At 37.8% G+C, this 25485-nt stretch overlaps 1 protein-coding gene across 1 annotated transcript; it reads right to left on the bottom strand.

The window, feature by feature from the left end:
* Nucleotides 1-13766: 13766 nt before the first annotated feature.
* Nucleotides 13767-23111, bottom strand: angptl5 (angiopoietin like 5). Its single transcript, XM_031896374.1, has 7 exons — nucleotides 22950-23111; nucleotides 20458-20561; nucleotides 19301-19394; nucleotides 18551-18651; nucleotides 16142-16262; nucleotides 15553-15738; nucleotides 13767-14191 (listed from the first exon to the last, which is right to left on the bottom strand). Exons 1-7 carry the CDS (start codon nucleotides 23065-23067, stop codon nucleotides 13872-13874), a joined length of 1044 nt encoding a protein of 347 aa, XP_031752234.1. The 5' UTR covers nucleotides 23068-23111; the 3' UTR covers nucleotides 13767-13871.
* Between the last annotated feature and the right edge of the window lie 2374 nt (nucleotides 23112-25485).

Below are 25485 nucleotides of genomic sequence, written 5' to 3'. Positions count from 1 at the left end.
ATCTCATCTTACAATACATTATAGACTTGCTTTCAGCAGCCTGATGTAATGTATATTTTCTACAGGCATTAAATGATAGGTATTATATATTCATGTCCTTGTTTATGGTATGGAAACCACAGACATACATTTTCTCATCGTTACATTGCTATCCTATATCTAATTTAAAAATGTTCCATCATTCAATTACTATCTACAGTGCTATCAAATGAGAATGCTCACATGAAGTATATTTACTGCACTTAGAATAAAAGCTAATGTCAAATAAGGAAAAGGTGAGACAGCTATTTTTTTATCTTTCTATTTTTATACAGTCTTAACTTTTTAAGTCTGTCTTAAAGACCAGTCTTTCAACTTATATCCATATTCTTGGAAAAGAATTCTAATTAATATGATCTTATAAATTGTTATGATAATAGTGTACTTATTTGTACAAAGTGAGATTATAATACAAATGTTACAGCATAGTTCCCTACACATGCTTTGCTAGAGACCTGCAAAGGTCTAATTAGGTGGACCCATATTATAAAACTCATGATTTAATTGTGCACAGGAGCTCCCCATCCTGGATTCTGTTAGGAGTGTCAGTGGCACTGCACGTGCTCCGTATGCTCTGAGCAGCTGTTGAGTAGCTGAGCTTCAAATCAAGTAGAAAATGAGGTTCACATGTCATAAAAGCTACAGGGCTGATTATTAAATTATAATGCACATAGCATTGGTGTCTGAGCTTCCATGTAATGAGAATATGAATTGATTACTGATCAGCCTTATACTGTTACATTTATATTCTGTATAGTGTGAGTGGGTCCCTAAGCTCAGGTAAGTGACAGCAGCACAGAGTATGGGCAGGGAATCAGCAGAAAAGAAGATGGGGGGTTAATGGGGCATCTTTGGGGGCACAGATCTTCCCCGCTAAAGGGCTGTGGTTGCTTTGGGCTGAAACAAACATAATATGTAGCATTTCTAGCCTATCCCTTTGTTAAGCTTTAGTTCTACTGGAATACTGAAAATGAAATTGAAATAAAAACAGTTTCAAACCTTTTGAGATTGGGATGAGAGTGCCGTAAGATGGAAGGTATGCCAAAGGCTATGCCAAAAAACTTTGCCAGTCCCAGGCAGTCCCAGGCAGCAGACGTCTTTGGCATCGGCTGCATATATTTTAAAGAGGACCTGTCACCCAGACATGAAAGTCCTTTTCAAATTAAACAAAAAACCCAAATTCATTGTTATATTAACACATCCAAACCCATTATAAAAGCATTTAAAAATCCCAGCTGTCAATCATATATTGCTTGCCCCGCCTCTATACCTTAGGCATTGAGGCGGGGCAGACAAGTACTTTAACTTTCAATTCAGCTCTCACTTTCCCCTCCCTCCTAACCATCTAACTGTGTGGCCAGTGCATGGGCCTGGGCATCTGGTCCCCCATACTGGCACATCCACAAGATTTTGGGGTGATACAAAGCTTGCCTTAATAATAGTGTCCACAAAATGGCACCTGCCTATTGGCTGTGATTGTGTAATTCCAGGACTGAATGAAACAATATTTCTATTACTTATAAAATGTAATTGAAGTTTATTTTGCTTAACAAACACAATAGAGAATTTTGAATTATTTCTTATGGTGCAAGGTCCCCTTTAATTGATGTATGTTGCAAAGTTGCTTGAAATTATGTTTACTTTTCATTCATACTTAATTTGAAATTCTTATTGCTGTCTATTCATTAAAAGCCCTATTGCCTTAATGAAAGTCAAAGTAATCAAAGTCAATATAGTTAATGAAAGTTTTTATTTATTTCAATTTCATTTTCAGGGAAGATCTGTGCCCCCAGAAAGATCTTCTAGTTGTAAAAAGGACACCGGCCATTGACTTCTACATGATCCTGACAGCTTTTTTTATTATGGGTTTGTCGCAGTTTCGTTGTATAATAATTGGTCAAAATATTGTGGGGTTTTTTCTATATGATAAACTTGCCATAACCTAGTGAAACAATCATCCCCTAGTCCTATCTGGGAGCTGCTGCTGTTGGGATCTCTCCTATCAGCAATAGTAATTTAATGATAATAACATTAGTGTTTGTGTATTGGTAATGTTTGCACCTGAAATAAACAGTGCTTAGTACACTGGCAATTATATTTTATTGGTTATTTTGGAAAAAATATTGGTGCATTTTAACAGTTGGCATAATTTGTTTTTGCTGTTATAATCCCAGTGGTCTCTGATGTTTTCCTTTACTAATAATACAGTTACTCTGTTACTCTGTTGCCACCTGCTGGTAACATTGCTAACTGCAGCTCATACAACCTTTAAAAACAGCGTATTGTCATCATACAGAGCCCTTCATTAGAAATGTCTGCATTGCTTTTTATTCAACTGAATTGCAAGCTTGAGGCTCTGCCAGGATGATACCCCATAATGAGAAGCAGGGTCTTGATCACCACCTCAAGCAGCAGTGTGTGTTATAGCCCTTAAGGTGCCGCTTATGTGAAAAAGAGGGATGAAATAAAGAAAATGTAAAAGAGCTTAAAGATTATTACAAAAAGATGGGGCACATTAGCAACCTATAGAAAGTACTTAATATAATGTACTGTTGCATAAAGATAATCTTTATACAGGGGTGCTTATTCCCAGCAGCTTCCCTAAAGCTCTACAATGCATGTTGTGGGATAACAGTCCCATCAAATCAAGCAGTGGGGCTTCCAGTGATATGGGCAGGGTTTGGTGGATCAGAGGGAGAGTTTGGGGGGATATGGGAGAGTTGGGGTCATGGCCAGGAAGGTGGTCTCTGGAAGGCAATCACCAAGGGGGTTCCTGGATTTTGTACAGCTCCACGGCACCTGTCTGACAAGCATACAGAGATACTGAGCGTCAGGTCTTGGGCCTCCCTACTGATTGTCCCGATGCCTAAGGAAGGTTTTCTGCATGATGGCCGCACTACAGACAGCATGGCAGCTTCAAATAACTCAGCAGCTGAGTCGGAGTGATTATAGAATAGGAACTAAAAAGGGAAAAACAGCTGCTGCCTCCAACAGCATTAAATATCCACCAGCCTAGGAACTGCTAAACCCTTTCCATAGTTACATAGGGTTGAAGAAAGACCAGAGTCCATCAAGTTCAACCCAGTAAACCCAGCACACATAAATATACACTATACTGACCTATCTATACACTCACAAAATAAATTATATATGCAAACATCAATACTAACTGTAGATATTAGTATCACAATAGCCTTGTTCAATATGCTTGTTCAAGAACTCATGTCACTGGTTTTCAAAATTGGTGCACTGTCCATAAACATGTGGTGTCAAAGAGAAACCCAAACCCACCCAATCAAGGATACTTTTATGTTGGTGCTGTAGATTCAGCAGGCATTGCCATGTAAAGACTTAAAGCATAAATAGCCGATAATTTTATTTCCCAACAGCAATGAAACTGGGTTTAGAACCAAAGTCAGTCCCTTTGACTTTTCCTAACGCGCCCATGCAATTTGCGTATATGGGGAGTGTTTAGTGAAATATTGTGACTGTTCCAACCTCTCTGCAAATGGTACAAGGAGTTGCAGTGCCCCCCATTGAATCTATGGGAAGAATATAGTATCACACTGGTTCTGAAGGCCGAGCCTGCATGGAAGAGCAGTGTGAGGAACTGTCACTTTTTGGCACAATGATACCTTCTTGTGTGTCCTCCTGTAATTTGCAGAGTGGATTTTGGATCTTGTTCCTGCCAATAATTTTATATGTGTTTGCAGATGGGGAGATCTAAGGGAATGGCTGGTTTGGCAGGGTGTGTATATTCTCTATTCCTATGAAGCAAATGGCACACACACACACACACACTGCATAACTGTGATTAATTTTATTGCACTTTGAGTTCTGCATGGCTGTTGATTGTTTGTTTGTGTCTGTAAAATGTTAATCGCACAGCAAGGCTAGTAGAACTGGGCTTGTGACCACTGACCTCTTGGTGGAATAATACTTTTTCTTGCTTGGATCAATTATATTATTTTGGGGGGGATTTGATTGTATTCTGTATTATTCTGGACTTCTTGTTTTTGACAAATTATTCTGGGCACATAATTTTTGTGTCTCTACTGCCACATACTGTAGTTTTGTAATGCTGTGCATGCTGGCCATTAAACTGTTTTGACGACCCCTGGCATCCATCATTGTTATGTTTTATCTTGGTTTGGAGGTACATGCTGTTTTACCTGGCAGTATAGAGGGAGCAGATGTGTAATGGGAAGCCTGGTATTGCAAAATGAGTATCTGCAGATCTACAGTATGGGTTAGAATTGTCCACTATGGGCTGCAAGATGGGTGGTGTAGGGGCGCCCTAAATAATATACCACTGGTGCATATAACTTATTTACTCTTATAAACAGGTTCCTAATTGCTCTCAAGTGGGGATTATACCCTTCAAAAATGATTTTCTATGCAGACTGCTTTGCCCTAATAAGTGCCCCATATAAATCTGCTTAACGGAGAAATTTATGCACAATCCTCTGCTTAAATGAACAATTTCTTAGCTTTTTTAGGGGCTTTCTTGATTGCCTTTTTATTGGATATTTACACAGTATTCATTGTTAACATGGCTGGCCAGCCATCATTTTTAATTTGTCATTTTTTTGATGGATTTTAGTATAGTATATATATAGTATAGTTTAGTATAAAAATAGTAAAGTAGGAAACAACCAAAAGTAGCAGCTTTATTTCTATTATTTCACTTGTTGCACCCATACAATTCATTGTGTGCCTAAAGCGCCTATTACATCATTTTTTTGCTGTGTGCCCCACAAGTAAATTCAGGAAGTAGTGTGGGAGTAAAAGCCAGAACGTTGTCCATTCATTGGCTGACAGACAGATAGATAGAGGATAGACAGACACAGAGATAGAATAGATAGACAGACAGGCAGATAGATAGATAGATAGATAGATAGATGATAGATAGATAGATAGATGATAGATTAGATTAGATAGATAGATAGATGATAGATAGATAGATAGATAGATAGATGATAGATAGATTATTTTTTACAGTGTTTTGAGTTCTCAACAGGATTGATTTGCAGAGGAAATGAGATATGAGAGCTCAGAGAACCAAAAGCAGAAAATTCCACCAAATATTTCAGTTCTGTAAAACCCAGATATACAGTAGATGGTCAGATGATACAGTTTATAAATCCAGGGAGGTATCACTCAGCCCACATTCTACCATTAGAGGTTCATTCCCACAAACTGACTAAGGCAAACAAAACTTTTTCTCCTACAATCAAATCTGTTCCACAAGAAAAAAACAATAACAATTAGATAATGAATGGGAACTTTAAAATAAAAGAGCTCAATATTCTAATGTTAACCTCATGCACGTCTGGATGTGATTTCCTCTGGAGTGAAAACCCTTTAAAGAATGAGAAATAACATTTACACTTTTTAAATCCAACCCCAACAAAATGTTTCCATCCACTCTTCATATTTACTTATTGCTCAGACTAGTTCAATATTTAGGCAGCGTCTTCTTAAAAGTGTTGCAGTGAAATATAGCTGCTTTGATTAAGAAATGGAGCCTGTGTGGTTCCTCTGCATCATGTTTCATCACCTATAATATCAAATATAGGTTGACACACAACAAGTCCCATGCCACATACTCTCTAAGTTTCACCAGACAGCAATTCTGTAGCAGAACTGTATCTGTATCACCAGAGAGAACATGTACCATTTCCATTACTGCAGAACAATGCCTAAAACCTGCTCATATGAGCCAAAATACTGAGCGTTTTCTGAAGCAGAACTGCTATCAATCAGTGGATTAGGAGTAAATCCAACCGACTTCAAAGGAGTTTGGAACTCAGTTTCTTTTTCTGTGCATCATGACATGTTCTGCAAATATTCACACAGATAAAGTTATGTCCCTGACAAAAATGAAAATGGAATTTCTAGTTTGCTCTAAATAAGTTATCGTACTATGCTAGCCTATGTGCTGGTATCAGTGTGGACAAGTTACTGTTAGTTAGTGATCTTTAGAGCTTAATAGTTCTCACGCGCCGCACCCATCCTCTGGAACGCTCTTCCCCGTCCCATTAGGCACTGCCAGACTCTCCAAGCATTTAAACGGTCTCTTAAAACTCACCTTTTCACTCAAGCCTATAACCTAAACCTCCCAAACACTCACTAACCACTGGTTTTCACTTCTCACTCCGCACTTACTGTCACTTTACACACCTACATGAACTCCATGAACGCCATGCTAGTTATCCTGATGTCTCAGCCCTCCCTTTTAGAATGTAAGCTCTTGCGAGCAGGGCCCTCCCCCTAGTGTCTCCGATCCTCATCCAAATGTAACTGCAAACCATTTTTGTGAATTGTTTATATGTACATGTTAACTCTTATGTCTTTTGTACCCCTCTATTCTGTAAAGCGCTGCATAAATTGATGGTGCTATATAAATAATAATAATATAATGATGATGATGAACATATAGAAGTTTCCCTGGTTACCAATGGTAACCTTCACAAGAGGGTGTTTTCTGCCACCTACCCAACTGAGTTTTTCCTTAGCGTTGACAGGTCTACTGGAGTTATGTAATAAAAGGCACTAAGTTTGCCCTGGAGCAGTAACCAATAGCATCCAATCAGCAGGTAGGATTTACTGGTCACCTGTTTAAAAGTGGAAATGGCTGAAATGATTTTTTTTATTTAGGTTTACAAAGCGAGAGCATCAGTTTTAGATGCTGAATGTGAGTCACTGCTGTACAAGCATGTTAAGTATATGTCATAAAGGCAAAACACATTTCCATTTAAGCTATAACCATTCATTTACTTTGCTTGCCTGGTAGTTAGCATATAAAGGCAAACTAAATCAAAACGAATAAAATAAACACAGAATGAATTATTATTTTTTTTACTTGGTAGTAAAACAAGTCTTTAGGATTAAAACAATGTTGTTTATCCAATGCTTTTTATATTCTATGAAGAATTTCTTTGGTGATAAATCGTATTAGTAAAGTTATGTATTTACCTGGTGATGAATATATGATTTACTGTATATACTCGAGTATAAGCCTAGTTTTTCAGCACCCAAAATGTGCTGAAAAAGTCACCCTCGGCTTATACTCGAGTCAGGTGCCATGTGTCCCTCCAGACTAGCACCCTTTGTCCTTTGTGTGCAAATTAGGCCACCCAAAACCAGACCCCCAGTGCCCTGGCCCACTCCCAGTCGCAATATTTATTCCCCCTTACATGTCCTCCGGGATCGGGACTGCTGCCAGTTTGCCAATAAGCAATAGCATGGGGTAGTACTCATATTGTTTTTGTTAACCCTCTTCTCCGCTTACAGAGCTAGTTTACGGTTTTTCTTTTAAATAAATATTTAAAAACATATCCCCCACTGATGCCTCAATTAATGTAATTTACTGGTTTTTATTTTTATTATTGAAACTTAGCAGTAGCTGCTGCATTTCCCACCGTAGGCTTATACTCGAGTCAATAAGTTTTTCCAGTTTTTTTAGGTAAAATTAGGTACCTCGGCTTATATTCGGATCGGCTTATACTCGAGTATATACGGTATCTATACAGATTAGACAGGTGTAAACACATTGTTATATGTTTTGTTCTTAATTTGTCTGTTCTTTAACAGAGATGGAAGCTAGACAGTTCAGAAGCCCAGAAAGCCTAATTAGAGAATAAGGTGTTCAAGTGGATGTTGATCAATAGTATATTTTTTTAATGAGATGTTACGTTAATTTTTTTTGGAACTTTCACAGTGTGTCTTCCCCAAGGCCAGATTTTATTTCTGGCCACCCCAAGGCCAGCATCCTCCAGTGCCCATAAATGCTCCCCCTAGGGTCGCGCACAAGCGCATCCTTTGTTCTTACACTGGGAAGTGCCTAGAGCATAGTGTTCCGGTGCAAGCAAATTTCTAGCGAAGCTGGTCGGCATGCCGCCCTTAATTTGTGCCGCCCCAGGCCCGGGCCTTTGTGGCCTCACCACAAATTCGGGCCTGGTCTTCCCCTAGAAGATCCAGGGAATAAAGCAAGTGAAGTTTAATCTTAAAAAAAAAAAAATCTAAATTTTTTCTTTCATGAACACAGAAGTTGTCTGGAGAAGTCACAGCTGAACCTGGACCTGGATAAAAGAGGCTGTTTCTCAAAGGATTAAAGAATATTCAGCATTGAGTTCACCTAATAAAGGAAGGAAAAGAGTGGCTGACGAACAATTGTCAATAAAAAACTCTCCAGATAGAGAGTTATCAGTGGGAGAAATTTCACAGAAAGTAGGAAGTGACAGAAAAGTTTCCGTATCCTCTTTTGACTTCACTCTAGAAGAAAGGAGTTACAGTTAACAGAAGAGGTAGAATCTCAACCATCAAAAAATAATCCATTCAAATCTCTAAGAAAGGAGAGACTCGCTTCTCTATTGCATGAAACTATTAAGGAAATAGGGAGAAAGCAGAAGCAAAGTTCACAGTACAAAACAAGATTCAAAAGGCAACAGGAGAAAATCTGGAAGAGGCCACCTACAGTGGGTGCAGCTGTTACCACCAAACATTGCTTCAGCTTTTTACCATCCTATGGATAATAAGATGGAAGGTGCCATCAAGAAGAACTATTTAACAACTTTGGGCACTTGTAGACCAACCATTAAATTTACTTTGGTATCAAGAGCTATGCAATCCTAGGTAAATAATATTGAGAGAGCTCTTAAACAAGGAGTGCAGAGAGGAAACATTATAAAGGCACTTGCTGAAATAAAAATGACAGCGGACTTAATAGCAGAAGCATCTGTAGGTTTAGTGAAAGCATCTTTCAGGGCAATTGTGCTATGTGTTACACAAGTTTTACAAGGTTACCATCTAGAGTTCCTGACACTAATCCAACAGACAAATACTGTGGGATTATATAGAACAGATGCTAAGTCAAGACGCCATTCTTCTAGTTTCAAGACTGCAGGGAAGGAAAGGTCTTTATTGCCTTTTGTTTATGATACAGAAGAAGTAAAGGATTTTTGACCGGTGTTAGACCTAAGATGAATCAATCATTTTTTGTTGAAAAAGTCATTCAAAATGAATGGAATCTTGATCATCTTAGGAGAAAATTCCAGGAGCTTGGCTGTTAGGAGATAATTCCAGGAGATTGGCTGTTATGCATAGATCTGAAAGACACTTATTTTCACATTCCAGTTGCAAAAGACTTCAAAAGTTTCTGAGGTTTGTGGTAAACAATCAGAATTTTCAGTTTGCTTGCCTCCCGTTTGGTCTAGCATCATCCCCAAGAGTGTTTACAAAAGTGTTGGTGACAGTAGGAACCCAGTAAAACGGAAAAGGTATTCAGATCTATCACTATTTGCCCAATCTTCTGGTATTCTGGAGAGGTCAAGAGTTAATTCAGCAAAGAAATCAGGTAATAGAAAACTTACAGCAGCATGGATGGGTGATAAATTTCAACAAAAGTCATTTCTATAAGATCCACGTGAAAGCCCAGTTTAAAGCCCAGTTAGAGTGATATTTTGTGTGTTGCTATACTAGATATTGGGGTTACTGCACTAAATATTCTTGGAGCTATGCCTTAATGACACATACCCCAATTAAGCCATAGCTGAGGTAAAGGGGTGCCTGGCTAAAGATTGGACTCAAAAGAGTCTATTTTGACACAAGTTTGGTGAAGGTCAGCAACCCCTTTTACAGTGGATGAAACACTTGTGTATTTAGTAATGGCATGGGATAAAATTTTGCCATACCTGGAATATTTAGGTGTTGCCGACATTAGAAGAATCACAGGTAGGAGTGCATGCTTTGTGTTAGGCAATATTACTTATTACTGAATACCCCATAGATAAAACAGCACAGGGAATCTGATTGATATTTAATTAAACTTTTACAAAAACCCCACTAGTGATTCCAGATGTTCAGCAAAAGCCACATCAGCAACGTCGCATTCCCTGCAAATAAATCTTTCCATCTTCCTACCAAAGAATCTATGGATCCAAAGAACTGTATAATGTGAATGGAATCTGCACATTTCTACATCTCAGTGAAGAACTGACTTTTTTTATTGCTATGTAATGATAGGGGAAGATATGGCACTACTAATTTCCTGAGTAGATCTAAGCTTTATTTCTCTGGCTAAGAGTGGCCAAATACATGAAGATGATTATCATTCTATTTATGTTGTGCTCCGGTTTCCCTGGAAATGCCTTGGAACAGGGTCCCGCTCACATATTGTCACTACTTATCTGGTTTAAATAATAAGCTTTGAACTGTAGGGTTTCATTGCTGCTGATATCTAAGATACCTGCCATTTCATTGGTGAGAGTAAGTCAACCTCTCCTGAAGTTGAGTGGATTCTGAGGCTTTACAGGGGAAACAGCTGGGTTTAAAGGATAAACTTGAGGGTGAGGGAGCTTTTAGGAGCAAATTTATAAAAACAAGTAAAGTTGAAGTGCAATTTGCACCCACTTGCCTATTTGCACCCTATTACAGGCAAGGGAACCCAATATCCAGAAAGTTCCAAATTACGGAAAGCCTGTCTCCCATAGAATGCATTTTAATCAAATAATTCAAATTTTTAAAATTGATTTCCTTTTTCTGTTAAAATAAAACAGTGCTTTGTATTTGATCCCAACTAACATATAATTAATCCTTATTGGGGGCAGAACAGCCCTATTGGGTTTATTTAATGGTTAAATGATTCCCTTTTCTCTGTAATAATAAAACAGTACCTGTACTTGATCCCAACTAAGATATAATGACCCCTTATTGGGGGCAGAACAGTCCTATTGGGTTTATTTAATGGTTAAATGATTCCTTTTTCTCTGTGATAATAAAACAGTACTTGTACTTGATCCCAACTAAGATATAATTACCCCTTATTGGGGCAGAACAGCCCTATTGGGTTTATTTAATGGTTAAATGATTCCCTTTTCTCTGTAATAATAAAACAGTACCTGTACTTGATCCCAACTAAGATATAATGACCCCTTATTGGGGGCAGAACAGCCCTATTGGGTTTATTTAATGGTTAAATGATTCCCTTTTCTCTGTAATAATAAAACAGTACCTGTACTTGATCCCAACTAAGATATAATTACCCCTTATTGGGGGCAGAACAGCCCTATTGGGTTTATTTAATGGTTAAATGATTCCCTTTTCTCTGTAATAATAAAACAGTACCTGTACTTGATCCCAACTAAGATATAATTACCCCTTATTGGGGGCAGAACAGCCCTATTGGGTTTATTTAATGGTTAAATGATTCCCTTTTCTCTGTAATAATAAAACAGTACCTGCACTTGATCCCAACTAAGGTACTAAGGTATGAAGATCCAAATTACGGAAAGACCCCTTATCCGGAATACCCTTGGTCCCAAGTATTCTGGATAACGGGTCCCATACCTGTATTCTTTTTTTAGACATATATCTATTTACAAAACTCAGTACATTGTTTAATGAAGTATTGGCATCAGGTATAACCTCCATTGTTAGATTATTCTACGTTTCCTGGTTTTATTATTTCTGGTTTTTGTTTGATGCTGTGGCGGTGTTCAGTACTTTGTTTCCCTAGTGGGAATCAGGGCAATATCATTTTCATTTAATTATATTTCTGTCATTAAGGAATGCTTTCAGTTTGGTTTGTTGATGATTTACAGAGTATTGTGTATCGCTCATTGTTTCAAAATATCCTAGTTATAGTTATAGTAATCTAGCTTATATTTACCAGGTTATATATTAGGTTCCGTGGCAGACAATAGTATCTGAGATATTAAATATTAGAAGCTTAGAATCAAATTACTGGATCCAACAGTAATCCTTTCACATCAAACCATCTTCTTCATATTAATCTAAACCTTTTTCTGCTTTTTTCCCCTTTTTTTCTTTCTGATCATTATTCCTTGCAGTATATATGGAATGGTTCATAGGCACAGAGTCAGAAGGTACAGGTATAGGACCCGTTATCCAGAATGCTCGGGACAAAGGGTATTCCAGATAAGGGGTCTTTCCATAATTTGAATCTCCATACCTTAAATCTACTAAAAAATCAATAAAACATTATTTAAATAGGATTATTTTGCATCCAATGAGGATTATTTATATCTTAGTTGGGATCAATTACAAGGTACTGTTCTATTACTACAGAGAAAAGGGAATCATTTAACCATTAAATAAACCCAATAGGGCTGTTCTGCCCCCAATAAGGGGTAATTATATCTTAGTTGGGATCAAGTACAGGTACTGTTTTATTATTACAGAGAAAAGGGAATAATTTAACCATTAAATAAACCCAATAGGACTGTTCTGCCCCAATAAGGGGTAATTATATCTTAGTTGGGATCAAGTACAGGTACTGTTTTATTATTACAGAGAAAAGGGAATCATTTAACCATGAAATAAACCCAATAGGGCTGTTCTGCCCCCAATAAGGGGTAATTATATCTTAGTTGGGATCAAGTACAGGTAGTGTTTTATTATTACAGAGAAAAGGGAATCATTTAACCATTAAATAAACCCAATAGGGCTGTTCTGCCCCCAATAAGGGGTAATTATATCTTAGTTGGGATCAAGTACAGGTAGTGTTTTATTATTACAGAGAAAAGGGAATCATTTAACCATTAAATAAACCCAATAGAGCTGTTCTGCCCCCAATAAGGGGTAATTATATCTTAGTTGGGATCAATTACAAGGTACTGTTCTATTACTACAGAGAAAAAGGAAATCAGTTTTAAAATTCTCAATTATTTGATTATAATGGAGTCTATGGGAGACAGGCTTTCCGTAATTTGGCGCTTTCTGGATAATGGGTTTCCGTATAAGGGACGCCATACCTATACTACCAAATGGCTAGTTCTCATGTATAAGTCATGCTGCAGTACAAAGGATGACGCACAACAATAATCTGTACACAGTAAACAGTTTTTACATAGAATCTTACAATGGATAAAAAAAAATAAAAAAAGGTTTCCTAAAAGGAATGTGGAACTGAGACAAAAGAGACATTTATATTTTGTTTGATGATCTAATACAGTATTCAAACTGTGAGGTTGGCCTTGGGTTGCCACGTTTCCCAGCTCCTTACTCCAGGCAGGGGGCGGGAGGTGACATCATAGGGGACAGGGATGGTGATGTAATGTGGGTGGGGCTTTGATGTGCCCATCGGCAATTGGCCAATCGCCGCATCAGTCTCAGAAAGTCCTGCCTGGTTTTCCTAATTTGGAAAACCACGCAGGCAGTATTGACCCAGACAGCCCTTCCGACAACCAGCTGTCCAGGTCAAAACCGGGCAGGTAGCAAGCCTAAGATGGCCTGGGTTGGGGGCCCAGAGGAAAGTCTACTTTGCTAAATATATGAGCAGAATGTTCCTAAGGGCCCAAGTTTTTTCCATGAAGCCAGGTTTGGAAGTCAGTTAGAAGGATGATTGGGGTAAAAGTTCCTAGATTTCCTTGAAACTATGGTTAAATGGCTAATACAGCAATGTTTTATTATATCTTGGCCTATGTTGTACCTTAAAGGGGAACTTAAACCCCAAAAGTCTGAAATTCACTAATCTAGAAGCACTAACCAAAAACTGATGTGGGTCCTTCATCTGAAAACCACTTTACATGGAACTGGAGTACAGTCTCTAGGACATTGCCAGAGGTTTGACCATCAGGAAAGTAAGGGAATTCAGCTTGAGGTAACAGGACTGAGGGTGTGGAACCCAAGAGGTTACTAGAGAAAGGTAGGGCAAATAAATGTACACCAACTTTTCATTTTGAAAATACTTTTGGCCAGTTTGCCGTTATTTAATTCAATCAACATAAATATGCCATTTAAATATATGTAAAAGCTTTAATAACTGGTCAACGCACTTAGCTACAGTTCTACTTTTCAGTGCAACAAAATCACTGGAAATAAGGATTATATGTTCTTTTAATTTTCATAGAAACTGATTTAATTTTGACATTTTCCTTGTCTTCTTTCCACGTGTTCCAGTGTATGCCAGAGATATCCACAAGCCTTGTAACTTTGTGAACTCCATTCAGGTTGGCCAAACCACACTGGCTAAACCACCAACCACTCCGGTTGTTGAGTAGACTGCAACTGTTTATAGACTTGCCATTAACCGTACAAGACGGGTTACATCTATCATTGTCTGCATCAAAGGTGCTGAAGGGCATAGCATTCTGGTTGTCTTCTTTCTTGAAGCCTCTAAGTGCATCACCTAGAATTCAAATACAGATAATATGCTTGACTAGGTTATACAATTGAAGTCATGACCATCATTGTATCCATAGAACAAACAATGACTTGTATAACGACTTACATTTTCATACTGGTGTAGCAGCTTCAGTAGTCAGACTAACAAAAATCACACTGTTCATGTGGGGCCACACAATCTAGGGATGCACTGAATCCAGGATTCGGTTCGGTATTCGGCCGAATCCACCGTCCTAGCCGAACCGAATCTGCTAATTAGGATTTGGAAGGGTTAATATTACTGCATAAACACGGAAGTGTAAAATTTTTCCCTGCCCACTACACGGTTCAGTATTTACCCGAATCCCTTAACATGGATTCGGGGGGTTTGGCCAAATCCGAAAAACTGGGTTTGGTGCATCCCTAACGCAATCCATCCTAAATATAACTGTTAGGTCTGACTGCCGGTGCCATAGAAATTACATTACATAGAAGTCATTAATGCAGTGATTCCCAAACTGTGGGGCTGGCCCCTAAGGAGACTTGGAGCAGTAGCACTGGGGAGAAGGAAAGTCATATTGGCATTTTACTGCCAATAGATTCGCCACATTAGTGCCACCTAGAACATTATATTTATGCTGCAGAAAGCTTTATCATACCTGAGTAAAGAACCCTAGAATCTTGTTCGTTTATGACAGCAGCTGCCATTTTAAGTAGTTTCCTGCTTGCAGCTCTAGCCATTATAGCTCAAATTACACATTCCTAAAGGTGGGGGGAGTGAATTCTATGAATTCTTATGGGAGGGGGAGAGAGAGCAGGAGAGAGGAGATAGCTGCACAGACTCTGGCCCCAGGAATAAAGGATTTTTGTGAGAGAGGAAGTCAGATACCCAAGAACAGTTTTACAAAAAGGAGACAAGAAATCCTGTGTTTCTTTTGATAGAGGGCTCAGTGCAGCATTACTGTAAGTGCTTATGGCTGTATTTACATAGACCTTTCTGATAAAGCTTACTTAGTTTTTACCTTTCCTTCTCCTTTAACCTGAAGGCCAGTTAGGCTGAGAATTAACATGGCCATCTGCTCTACAAGATATACTTGAAAGCCAAGTTTGAATATCATTTAGGGTAAGATTTGGGGTAATTATTTATTTGCTTTCCTAGATACTTTTGGAACTATGGCTGAATGAATAACACACCAATACTTGCCTATATTTGTGCTTATCTCATTTCATTTTACCAAAAGTTGGACCTTAAACTGAAAGACTTTGAAAACCATTGGTGTTATAAAGATATTGTATGTTCTTAATCTTGAATGAGTGGCAATTTTTATTTCTACTTTTTTATTATTTATTTTACTAATCTTCATGTACCGTTTTTTTCTCTCTTACCTGCAGTTCCAGAATAGCGTCCAACATGCATTATAAACTGATTGCTTTCATCTTCAAGCCAGAAGCTATCGTACGAGGCATAAGCCAGTGTGCCATCTTCAGCCTCCAAAGCAATGCTCAGCATGAAGCTTGTGTTCTTCTGATTAAGGATGCAGAATGTCTTCTTTAGACCCAGCCAAAACTCTCCTTGAAAAACGTTATGCACATAAGATTATTCATTTATTTTAAAAACGCACACATAAGAACACATTTTTTGGGAGGAGAGGGGGTAAATATTGTATTCAGGTTTTGTGCCCTTTAGCACTCCAGCCCTATATATGTAAATGTCTGCTTTAAACTTATCTGAGGGTGAAACTGAGCTAGAAACACAAAACTGGAAGAAAAGGATAATAATCCCACAGGAAATATGTAACCAGAGAAGTGACTATAACTGCTTTCAAACTAATTTTTAAACCCACAATTCCAAGTGACAACTGCTGGCTACACTTAGGGGCAGATTTATCAAAACAAGAGTTCGAAAAACTGCACTCTGAGCAATATTACAAACTTTTTTCAGTGGGAGGTTTAAAGCCCCTTTGAAGTTCATTACCTGAAAGATCCCCAAATCCTTCCATGTAATCAATCCAGCTTCTCTGGAAATCAACTGATCCATCAATTCTTTTTTGAATAACTGTCCATCCTCCTCCTTGATAGTCCATGTCACAAAATGCCTAGCCACAAGTAAAAAAACATTAATAAAAATAAAAAGCAACCTATAAATCTCTTTGCAGATGCAGTTTATATGGTACTGAAATGATAGATACACAATTAGAGTGGATACACAAATGGTTGTAGATCCCCAAACAGTGGCAAAATTGTCTAAATAAAAATTCAGACCATTGCAAGTGCTTGGCTTGTTCTATGTCTCTCAGATAGACCAGTGATGTGGTTGAACATCTTCCAGAGGCACCACAGGTATTATTGGCACTTATACTGCAGGATGTACTTCCTTTGTTTGCACCACCATGTTACTTTAAATGAAAGTTTTTACTGACCTTAGGACTGATATCAGATATTGTATATTAATCACTTCACCAGTATACTTAACCCACTTTGCCCAGGCAAAAACATCATAGGGAAAATGGTAGCTACCATATGGGAACTGCCTTTGGCAAACTGGAATAAGTATCCATGATATGCCAGGGGCCACCCAGAAAATCTTACCCAAAAGGCCAACTCTTTTTCTTTACCTGCTATAATCTATCCTTCTCTCCATTTGTACTCTATGTTCTTATAGTGGAATAGGAAATGACAATGATATAGCCATAAAAGGCCCAAAGGTTAGAATTAGCAATAGGGCTCATTGACACCTGGGCCCACTAAGAGTTTTCCTAGTACCCCAGCGGGGTAGTTATTGCAAGTATTGCCTAAAAATGTACAAATGTAGAATAGGTGAGCACTTTCTGTCGGTCCAGAAATATGCTGTGGTTTTCCATGGCTGCAACCAACCCTGAGGTGGCACATAATGCACTACAAGCACTGACTGCATGGAGTCATGTAATCACCGCTTGATGTAATGGAGGGAGCCATAACTTATGTGCGCGAGCACTAGTAGACAAAGCACTAGTCCTCTGATTATCAAGCAGAATATGTATTTGAATCATGGTATTAGTGGTTAAACCAATGGTACTATCCAAGTAATTAAAAAAATTTCAAAAAAGCACTCAGAATTCCATGAAGAGCTTCTTTCCTCAATTAAGCATCTATTTTATGGAGCTTTCTTGAAGCTACCATTGGATAAATTTCTTTAACATGTTAGAACAGGAGTGGATCACATGATGTATAAGTTGGAAATATTTAATGATTCCACTTTGTACTGTACCTGTTTTTATGATCTCACTGCAGCTGGAAAGCATTTTTACAGTAAAGTAATAAACTCAAATATGGAAAAATACAATTACATCATCTAAAGAAGGAAAATAAACATTATCTCACCACTGTGCTATATATATATATATAATGGTATTCACAGCCTCCTTTATGTTTCAGTTCTCTCAGAAGTATTTAAAAAGCACTTGTTCAATGAATGCAGGTATAATTTAATGTTTCTTACAGAAATGTTGTCATTGTGAGTTGGGCTTATACTAAAGGGTAAGATATGATTGTTATTGGGGGATAAACATCGAAGCAAATGTGGGGAAGCACAACTGTAATGCATAGGTACATTCAATGACTGATCTTCAGTATCCATCAGAATTAGGCTCAAAATATGACATTATCATATTAAGGGATTCTCTCATGATTGTTATGGTATAGTTTTCATTACTATATTACACTGCTCACATTGCAAATAATTCATTATACCGTTTAACTAGGGATACACCAAATACAGGATTCATTTCGGCATTTGGCCTTTTTTATCAGGATTTGGATCTGGCCGAATCCATATGACTGGCCAAACCAAATCCTTAAAATCACATGACCTTTTGTCACATCAACACAGAAGTTATGAGAGCTTTTTGAAGCATCAAATTATATTGGCGCCATCTCAGTGCATTGTGCCTGAGCCTGAGCTTTCAGACGGAGCCAGCGCTACTCATTAGAACTGCTTAACCTATTGTTTCTCCTACTCCCATGTAACTGGAGGAGTCCCAAGCCGGACTTGGATTTCTTACTATTGAGTGCTATTCCGATACCTACTGGGAGCTGCTATCTTGCTGCCTTACTATTGTTCTGCTGATTGGCTGCTGGGGGGAAAGGGAGGGGGGGATATTACTCCAACTTGCAGGGCAGCAGTAAAGTGTGTGTAAAGAATAAGTCTAGCCCCATGCCAAATTTCAAAATTACATATAAATAAATGTTTTCTATTTTGAAAAATGGATTTCAATGCAGCATTCTATTGGAGGAACACTATTAACCGATACAACTTGAAAATCAGACTCAGAATACAGTACAAATTAATAATTACCATTAATTTCATGTACACCCAGTAAAAAGTTAATACTTTGTCACTATTTACCTCAAACGGGTAATACGTTCCTTCAGGTTGGATTATGTACAACCCACTTGGAAATTTAGAAACCGAGTGAAAGGTGTCCTTAATATCACTGCAGTCAAACCCTGTTGGCACAGGGAGTTTACATTTGTTATTCACCCGTAAAAAAATATATAATATTAATACAACAAAAAAAAACACGAAGACATGTGTACGTCCGCAAGTGCAGTGAGCAATTTCAAGCACAATTGCTATGTTTTATTTCCCACAATTCAGCATTTTATTCCAAAATTCTGGTGTCAATGTGGGCAAATTAGTTGAGCTGAATATTTCCAGAGTCTGCCTGGCATTATAGCCGGTGTTTGGCGAGTGTGCCCAGCAGTAGCTCCAGGGTTGCCACAGGGTCTTCCACCAATAGGTGCAGCACAGATGCGCCACAAAAATTGGGCACACTATACTGGAAATGGTGTTTACTGGACTTTCGGCGCAATGGCGTTAAAGCCATGATGTAACAAAAGTGCAATCATGTTAATTGTAACACATCAGCCACAACTGTGTCAGACGGAACTCCCACTGGTGACTGCAACAGAGCTGGAATTCTTGGGGAAACCTGCTGAATCATGGGGAAAAAACCTTGCTATGTCCTTGCAAATTGCACTTTGCACACTGCAGGCGTGGAGGTAACTGAGCCAATTTCCCAATTGCTTTTGGGAAAATATGATCAAAACTCAAATGCGTGATTATCTCATGGAAGTACAGATTAATATATCTCACCATGCGTTTGAAATGGCCTTTGTGGAAAGGGATCTGTATGTTTTTTCAAGACTTCTGCATTCAAAAGAAGAACCTTATTGGTTAGTTCAAGAACCTACAGATTTAATAACAGTCAGATTAAGTATAATTTTCACTCAATATATTGTTTTTTTGTTCAACAAAAAAATGTGATTTTTATATTAGTATGACAATGAAGCAAACCTCGAGCCACTGTGCTATTTATACCCACATACTAAACATACATATATTTAGAGCTGCAACATAATGTATATTGCTTATGTATTTAATAATGCATTTTGGTTCTGCCAAGGGGAGTCTGAGGATTTAATGTACACATAAGAAGGAATGCACATTCTTGGGTAACATTTCCTTTAATTGCTTGCTATACCATCACTTATAACTTTTGGGTATTGTTCCAAAATGTATTTTGATTTTCTCAGCAGTATAATATATTACATGCTTCAATTCCCTTTTTCAAATTAAACTTTTAGCCCTAAATTTAGTTAATTAGAAATGACATCAAAAACTAAGCTCTCGACAAAAACGTTTGCCATAGAAACTGTCAGGGGATTCTGCTCAAATGGACTCTTATAGCACAAAAGGGCTCGTAAAGTAATATGGACCGTTTCCTTTTAAATATTATATATATATATATATGCACCATATAAAAATACCTTTTCTATAGGTGGGGTCAATGTATAATTCCAAAACCAACAGGACCCTCAGACCCTTAAATCAATCTGAGCTCTCTGTATGTTTCTCTATTTACCTTCCCCAGTGATCCCCAACCAGTGGCTCAGGGCAACATGTTGCTCCCCAACCCCTTGGATGTTGCTCTCAGTGGCCTCAAAGCAGGGGCTCATTTTTGAATTTCTATTTAGGAGGCAAGTGTTGATTGCATAAAACCCAGTGTACTGCCAAACAGAGCCTTCTATAGGCTGCAAGTCCACATCGGGGCTACCAAATAGCCAATTATAGCTCTCATTGGTACCAGGAGCTTTTTCCATGCTTGTGTTGCTCCCCAACTTTTTTCCATTTGAATGTGGCTCATGGGTATAAAAGGTTGGGGATCCCTGCCTTACCCCTATGTCTGCTGAACCTCTGTCACAGTAAAAAAAATAAAATTAGCTGCACATGGTCCACATAAAACCATATACCTGGTTGGACATAAAATCAAGAGATTTCTGTTGTTCTTCCAACATGTTCTTTAGCATTTTCTTGGTGCTTCTTGCATAATAAATAAGGGAGTTCTGCAGGTTTTCTACGAAACAGAACAACGCCATGGTTAAGAAAGGCCCAGTTACAGGTACAATATTAGTAATGATAGATCCGTATGAGCTATACTTATAGTGATCTGTCTTCCAATGCAGTAATTGATTCGTACTTTACACTGACACCCACAGGAATCAGAAAACAAGCAATAGTTGAGAAAAAACTGAAGAAACTTAAGAACCAGAGGTGGACTATTTAAATAAACCCAGTGTACCTTACCCAGTCAGTCTCCTTGGCTATTGGCTGCAAGGTTTTATAGGAAAAGGATACAGGAGGTACAATTGTTGTAGCAGAACGGTATCTGTCAGACTGCAATGCTACTGCAATTATGCCAGAGTCTTTATAACTTGCATTCATCGTTATTTCAACTCACCCTCACTGGACTGGAATGATTGCATTGCAATTCTCAATCATGGGCATCCTTTGTTTTTAAATCAGAAAAGCTATATAAAATTGCATTGCTTTCAGAATCCAAGTACATTAAGCTTTAAATGGAATCTGTCACCCAGACACAAAAAGCTGCAAATTAAACATGAAACTCAAATTCGTTTTTTATTAAAAAAAATCCATTCCAAACACATTTGAAAATGTCAGGTGTCAGTCATATATTGTCTTCCCTGCTTCTATGCCTCAGAAATAGCAATCACTTTCACTTTCATTTTTGCACTTCCTAGATGTTACTGCACTTGTCACTTTCCCTCCCCGCTCCTGTCTATTATTTTTTAGCCTGTGCATGGGAACATGTACCAGGTCCTCCTTCTGGTGCATACACATGATTTTGGGATGTTACAAAGTTTGCCTTGATAATAGCTTCCATAAAATGGCTGCCCCCTTCTTGCTGTGATTATGAATTCCAAAAGAAGAAAATAAAAAATATTTACATCATTTATATAGTGTAATGAACATTATTTTGCCCAATTAGCACAATAAAATAAGCACAACAAATAATCAAACAATTGCATTTTTTAAAATTAATTTCCATTTTCATTTTCTCTATGATAATAAAACAGTACATTGTACTTAATCCTCATTAGATGCAAAATAATCCTTGTAATCCTAATGTTTTTTTTAGTAGACAAAGTATGAGGATCCTAATTATGGAAAGATCCCATATCCAGAAAACCCCAGGTTCCGAGCATTCTAGTTAACAGGTCCCATACCTGTACTAAATATCGGCAGAATTTTACCTGGCTCTTACCCAGCATACCCTGTAGCAACAAAAAAAAATAATTAGTGTCAATGTGGGTGTGCATGAGTGTGCAGCATCAATAACGTTTGCCTTTTTTCCACCTGATGCTTCTAGCTGGATGGTATGATCACCTCTGCAACAGTTTAGGTACACGGTAGGGTTGCCACCTGTTCTTGAACCGGGCAAATTTCCCCAAAACGCTGTCATGATTTTTATCATGTACTTGTTATTATTAAATTTAACTGTGTACATTACATTACAATTTTTTTGGAGTAACTGGAGGAGTCATGAATTGGATCAGCGAGACTTGGATGTTTACTTTTGAGTGATGTTATCATATCTGCCATTAGGTGTGGCACGGGAGCATTTTTAGCAATGGGGCTGTCAGGGAGCTGCTTTTTTGATCACTTCCCATTGTTCTGCTGATTGGCTGCTGGGAGAGAGGTGATATCACTCCAACTTACAGCTCAGCAGTAAAGTGTGACTGAAGTTTATCAGAGCACAAATCACCTGGCTCGATACACCTGGGAAACAAAGAATATGGCTAGCCCCATGTCAAATTTTTTGAAAAATGGATTTCAATGCAAGATTCTGCTGCAGGAGTTATTACATGATGCATTTTGTAACAAAAAATATATTTCCCCATGACAGAATCAGTTTAACATCATAGCCCTGCCCCGACACCTCCTGCCCAACCACACCAGTGGGCCGCCCACTTTGTTTGGATTTAGCTTCGGACAAAAGTAGCAACCCTAGTACAAGGACAACTCCAGATAAATATAAATGCCTATTTTAATTCAGTATGTTTTATAAAGAACTAATTTATACTTATAATAAATATAAATCATTTTTGAAAATTACAGTATTCCATTAAATATATTTACTGTCCAGCTGATTTGACAATTTAAATAGAAACCCAAACTAAGAATATCAGTAAACATCCGCATACCCTGAGGAACTGACCCAATATAGGGTGGGAGCTAGAACTGACAGAAAGAATTGGCCTTCCTCTCTAACAATGAATTCTAATAAGTTTTTGTTTTTTTTTGCAGACTTAACCAAACTTGCTTGGACGTTAAATATACATTTACAGGTGTATTTGGGGGGCTGCTAATCTGAACAAATGAACACAAACTATAACTCTCTGTAAAATACCCTTTTGCCTCCATGTATAAAGCTGCTACTTACTGCACATATTGTACTTCTTTTCTTGCAAGGTTGGGGAAGGTTCCTTGCAGTTTGGCAAGCACATCTCAATTGTGGCCGGTTTACTTTTCCGTTTTGTGGGTGATGTGAGATTCTTCATTGATGCATCAATAATGCTGGCTGATGCTGCCCCAAAAACTGAGCCGCCCTAAAAAATATTATTGTCATGATTACAAACAAAGAACCTGGCAAATAACAGACACATTTCCTATATACATGGAAAAGACCATGGACTACCATGTAACTGTGTCCAATTTGCGAGAAAATGTGAGCACAGTTGTGTTAACTTTGCCAAATTGGACATCATTGCACCAGGTGGAGCGTCAGGCACAGTGGCTGCTTGCATCCACAATGGCACTTGCATTGTAGGAATAAATTGGGAATTGCACTCTGGTCACTGTGTCTTTAGATATAAATGACCCTACAGTTTGTTGCTGTTTTTCTTTGTTCCTTTCCACAAAACCCAGAAAAGTATTAAAACAAAAAAACACATGTGCTGGGTGGCCATAAGAAATGCCGATCAAGATACAGTATCTGTCTCCAATTTGCAACAAAATGTGATCACAGTTGTATTAACTTTGCCAAATTGGACACCATGGCACCAGGTGGAGTGTTAGGCACAGCGCCTGCTTGCACCCACAATGGCACTTGCATTGTAGGAATAAATTGGGGATTACACTCAAAATTGCACTTTGCTCACTGTGTCTTCAGATATAAATGAGCCCTACAGTCTGTTGTTGTTTTTCTTTGTTCTGGGTGGCCATAAGAAAGAAAGTGCCGATCAAGATGACAAGCTACACATGATCCAAACTGTACCGTCTATACCTCTGTCTAAAACTGCCACCTTCATGAGAGAAGTGTTAATTAGAACAAAGATAGAACAGATATTGATCTTTTTGGAAATATTTTAGGAAACGTTTTCAATTGCAATTTTTCCAAAGAATCAAAAGTGGAGCAGCCCAGTACCATAACATTACTTTTATAAACCTTGGATTAAAAACAGATGTGTCGGGTTATGCAAGAATTTGAGTTCATTATCGAGTTGAGAAATTGTCTGCCAAAACAAACCTCATCAAAGAAAAGTTTCTCCCATCACAATGGTAAAGTAAATGTGAATTAATGTCATTTTCTCTATCAACTGCTATAGGCGCTGAAATAATTAGATGAATTGTCTTTTGTAACATGGTGAGAAATAACCTACTGAATAACTGGCCTGTGTTTAAAAAGTGAAATGTTACATGAAAAAAAGAAATATGAATAAATAAGGTTTTCTACATCCATTTACATACCTTAAGTCTAATAAAAAATCAACAAAACATTAATTAAACCCAAAAGGATTGTTTTGCATCCAGTAAGGATTAATTATATCTTAGTTGGGATCAAGTACAGGTACTGTTTTATTATTACAGAGAAAAGGGAATCATTTAACCATTAAATAAACCCAATAGGGCTGTTCTGCCCCCAATAAGGGGTAATTATATCTTAGTTGGGATCAAGTACAGGTACTGTTTTATTATTACAGAGAAAAGGGAATCATTTAACCATTAAATAAACCCAATAGGGCTGTTCTGCCCCCAATAAGGGGTAATTATATCTTAGTTGGGATCAAGTACAGCTACTGTTTTATTATTACAGAGAAAAGGGAATCATTTAAACATGAAATAAACCTAATAGGATTGTTCTGCCCCCAATAAGGGGTAATTATATCTTAGTTGGGATCAAGTACAGGTACTGTTTTATTATTACAGAGAAAAGGGAATCATTTAAACATGAAATAAACCTAATAGGGCTGTTCTGCCCCCAATAAGGGGTAATTATATCTTAGTTGGGATCAAGTACAGGTACTGTTTTATTATTAAAGAGAAAAGGGAATCATTTAACCATTAAATAAACCCAATAGGGCTGTTCTGCCCCCAATAAGGGGTAATTATATCTTAGTTGGGATCAAGTACAGGTACTGTTTTATTATTACAGAGAAAAGGGAATCATTTAACCATTAAATAAACCCAATAGGACTGTTCTGCCCCAATAAGGGGTAATTATATCTTAGTTGGGATCAAGTACAGGTACTGTTTTATTATTACAAAGAAAAGGGAATCATTTAACCATTAAATAAACCCAATAGGGCTGTTCTGCCCCCAATAAGGGGTAATTATATCTTAGTTGGGATCAAGTACAGGTACTGTTTTATTATTACAGAGAAAAGGGAATCATTTAACCATTAAATAAACCCAATAGGGCTGTTCTGTAATTCGTAATTCCGCATAAGGGATCCCATACCTGTATTACTGTTATATATACATAGACGTTTTTACTATTTAGTTTAGGATCAAATTTTTTTTTGGTTCTACACTGCTTATTAAAGACGCAAGAAAACAATAAAGCTTGGCTTCCCTGCTGTTGGCATTATCCACCCGTTCCAGTCATGAGCTAATGGAATAAACAGATATTTATAACCAAATGTCTGTCAGCGCTGGCAGCAGCTTTGTTCCAAATCTTTAGTTCTCATTTTCCATAT

Source organism: Xenopus tropicalis, chromosome 2 (assembly GCF_000004195.4).
Source record: "Xenopus tropicalis strain Nigerian chromosome 2, UCB_Xtro_10.0, whole genome shotgun sequence".
NCBI classification, from domain to species: domain Eukaryota; kingdom Metazoa; phylum Chordata; class Amphibia; order Anura; family Pipidae; genus Xenopus; species Xenopus tropicalis.
This window is presented reverse-complemented; position numbering and strand designations above follow the sequence as displayed.